This window comes from Arachis hypogaea, chromosome 19, assembly GCF_003086295.3.
Source record: "Arachis hypogaea cultivar Tifrunner chromosome 19, arahy.Tifrunner.gnm2.J5K5, whole genome shotgun sequence".
NCBI classification, from domain to species: domain Eukaryota; kingdom Viridiplantae; phylum Streptophyta; class Magnoliopsida; order Fabales; family Fabaceae; genus Arachis; species Arachis hypogaea.
The window spans coordinates 80,718,129-80,721,241 of NC_092054.1; the positions used below are offsets into that span (position 1 = coordinate 80,718,129).

The 3,113-nt window shown below is 32.2% G+C and overlaps 1 protein-coding gene across 1 annotated transcript; it reads right to left on the bottom strand.

Annotated features, from left to right (window-relative positions):
- Positions 1-1,633: 1,633 nt before the first annotated feature.
- On the bottom strand, positions 1,634-2,900 carry LOC112778483 (uncharacterized). The gene is made up of 5 exons (XM_025822796.2): positions 2,818-2,900; positions 2,647-2,736; positions 2,184-2,257; positions 1,865-1,949; positions 1,634-1,752 (listed from the first exon to the last, which is right to left on the bottom strand). The coding sequence occupies exons 1-5, from the start codon at positions 2,875-2,877 to the stop codon at positions 1,642-1,644; spliced, it is 420 nt and encodes a 139-aa protein (XP_025678581.2). The 5' UTR covers positions 2,878-2,900; the 3' UTR covers positions 1,634-1,641.
- Positions 2,901-3,113: the final 213 nt, after the last annotated feature.

A 3,113-nucleotide genomic window follows, 5' to 3' on the forward strand; every position in this document is an offset into this window, starting at 1 on the left:
CAGTTTCGTGCACCAAGTGTTTGGCGCCGTTGCCGGGGATTGTTTGGATTTGACAAACTATCGGTGATAAACCACTATTTTATGGTTTATCTTGTGTTTAATTGAATGGTTTCATCAAGTCTTCACCCACTTATTCATACTAATTGCATGATTTTATAACCCCTTCCTAATATTATTTTATGATTGAAACACTATAAGAAAAACACCCATTCAGGTACACATGAAAAATGTAGCCAAAAGTGAAAAAAAATGATGCCTTAGGCTACGGCTACGCTTTCTGGGCTACGGCTACGCTTTTTGGAGTGATTCCTATTCGGCCGTTGCCTATTCTCAAAGGCTACGCTTTTCTGCACCAAGGGCTACGCTTTTCGCGTTTGAGAATAGGCTACGCTTTTCAAGTGATGCTGTCCAGGACCAAAGGCTACGCTTTTCAGCTTTCATTTTTCCAGAATAGGCTACGCTTTTCAACGTTACTACATCACTTGTAAAGCGTAGCCACATTGTATACCATAGCTACCTTTTATAAGCGTAGCCTTAGATCCCTCTTTTTTTTTTTTGTATATTATAGCTACTGTATATAAGTGTAGCCTTAGGTCCCTCATTATTTATATATATATATATATATATATATATATATATATATATATATATATATATATATTCTAATAATTTTTTTTCTAAAACCTAATATTTAGTAATATGATTATATATATAATCCTATTTTTTTAAATTAAATTAGTCAAAAATTATAAAATAAAAATAAATACATAATAAAACCATACAATATTGTTTAAATAATAAAAATTATCCTTTAACAAAATATATTTATTATGAACTAAAAATATTGGGATGATCATAAATGAGTATTCATACATCTCACACTAAATTAAACATACCCATATCAAAATATACATTAGACCACTTAGAATTTACTACTAATAAACTATAAAAAACCAAAATATTGTATCCTACATAAGTATCTTCTAATAAAAGTTATTAACCTTCTGATAGAAGAGAAAAAAATCTTGTTCTTTAAATATCTTGTTCGACGGTTGGGTGAGTGGAACCAGCTCCCTCTTAAGCTTCAGTCAGCTCCCTCCTTGGCCATCATTCTCTTTCTCTTGGTGCTATGATTGATGAAGAGCCAAAAACTTGAAGAACGCTCCTGTTTTTGCTCCCTCTCAATGTATAAAAGAATGCACAGCTTCTAGGACTAGTAGAGATGGATCACTTAAAAGATGGTGCAAAAGAAAATGAAAATGGAACATAATGTTGATTACTTATTGAAGCTGGCAAAGTGCAGTTGAAAACTTGAGCAATTCATTCACTTAGAACCATCAAGATTTAGGATAAAAATTCATTCATGTGATTTCACAGGAACAACTTTAGCTCAAACCATGTTTAGAAACTGAACTTATGATATGTATGTATACCAGCATAAACAAATAGCATAATATTCTCTATCTAAACAAGAAAATAAATAAAAGTGCTTTAAAATAATTGCTGAATTGTAATGGCTCAGATATATCAATTATTTGTTAATGAGAACTTATTACACTGGGTTGAAAATAAACAGAATAAAATTTTTCAAAAATTGGGTTACTTTCGATGTATATAATTGAAGATTTTGATTAATGAGTGTTAACAAACTAAAAGGAAAACCTGGGGAGAAATCACACGTCTGTCTGGATCTTTACTCTCCAAATCATTTACACAACTTTCGGGATTCCATACAACAACACCACCCCACATCTACAATATTCCAAAATAGGCTCTTCATAACAATCACAAATTTGGAATTTTATAAGACATGTAATATTAGAAAATGATAAAGTAAGGAAATTTTGAAGGTGAGATGAATAACAGGAGATATAAAGCCATTAGTCTTGGAGAGATCTCCATTTGGAAGCTCCAATTGCAGAGGACATTCCTTTGCAGATGGTATATACCTGCCATTATATACAAGGAAACATTTAATGTAAGCTCTGTCTAAACGCAGATCAGAATCAACAAACTAATCACAATAGAGAATTGTAATAGCAGTAGAGACAATGAGACAGAAGAAATTTCAATTTTTTCCATTTAATGCTAGCACTAGAAAGGCTATCAAAAGTAAAAGAAGAAACGAATTCTTAGATTATGAAAAGAAGTAAATAAATCTAGGATTGAGCTGAAGAGTAGACACCACAAGTTGCAATACTTTAGATCTCCCTCCCGCTGCAACTGAAGTATCTAGATGCCACTCATTTGAATTAAGCTGTTCAACATCAAAATATTTACATCAAATACATCACCAAATTTATTATTGTTGTATCTCAGATAGATATTAAGTAAATACTACAAGAAAAATTGCAAGGTTCTGCAGATACTTTCTAATGCATTAGCAGTGATAAAGAACTCACGTAAGTTGAACCATCTCTACAAAAGACATATGCATAACTCAATAGACACAGGAACTTCAAAATGTTCAAAGCGCTGTGACTTTATCTGATAATCACTAATTATGCCAACAAATCAAATATTTTCGGGTAGAAAGGCACATCATCTATCCAATGATACAAAAGTAGAAAGGGTCTAAAGTTAGAACTAAATAATGGTAAATTTGCTACAAACTATAAATAAGTCAAGACCAAAGAGAATGTATACAAAGAAAGGAAGATCCTTGGTACTGAATATGTGGCTTCCGTGTATATCATCCCAGTACAAAAAAGAAGACTTTGGCGTGTAGTATAAAACCTGCCAATTAGGAACAAGAAAATCATTCAAATCTAAACAATGCCACGACTTTTTAACCATCACATGTATAAAAGGCTATACCTGGCTTTCAACCGTTATGTTTGCTATAGGTTGCAAAGCTTGGATCACAGGATGCAACATAGTCTTGTCAATTTCATGAAAACCCCTATATTAAGATCACCACAGAAACTTCAGGATGAAACTCTTTCAAAGAAAACTAAGCTAATAATATTCATGACAACACATATAAAAGCAAAAGAACAGTTCAACAATGATCTAGAATAACTGTTAAAGCCTCTATGTCACCACTTAAAACATGTGAATTCTGAGTGCCTGATGAGCGGATAATTTATACGCTTTTTGGCATTGTTTTTAGT

Bases quoted from the DNA above. Each gene is read 5' to 3' on its own strand.
- LOC112778483 (XM_025822796.2), bottom strand. From the start codon at position 2,877: ATGTTGCATCCTGTGATCCAAGCTTTGCAACCTATAGCAAACATAACG. The intron at 2,737-2,817 runs GTATAGCCTTTT...CCTAATTGGCAG, and splicing joins ACATAACGGTTGAAAGCCAG to GTTTTATACTACACGCCAAA. The intron at 1,753-1,864 runs GTTATTCATCTC...GGAATATTGTAG, and splicing joins CTAATGGCTTTATATCTCCT to ATGTGGGGTGGTGTTGTTGT.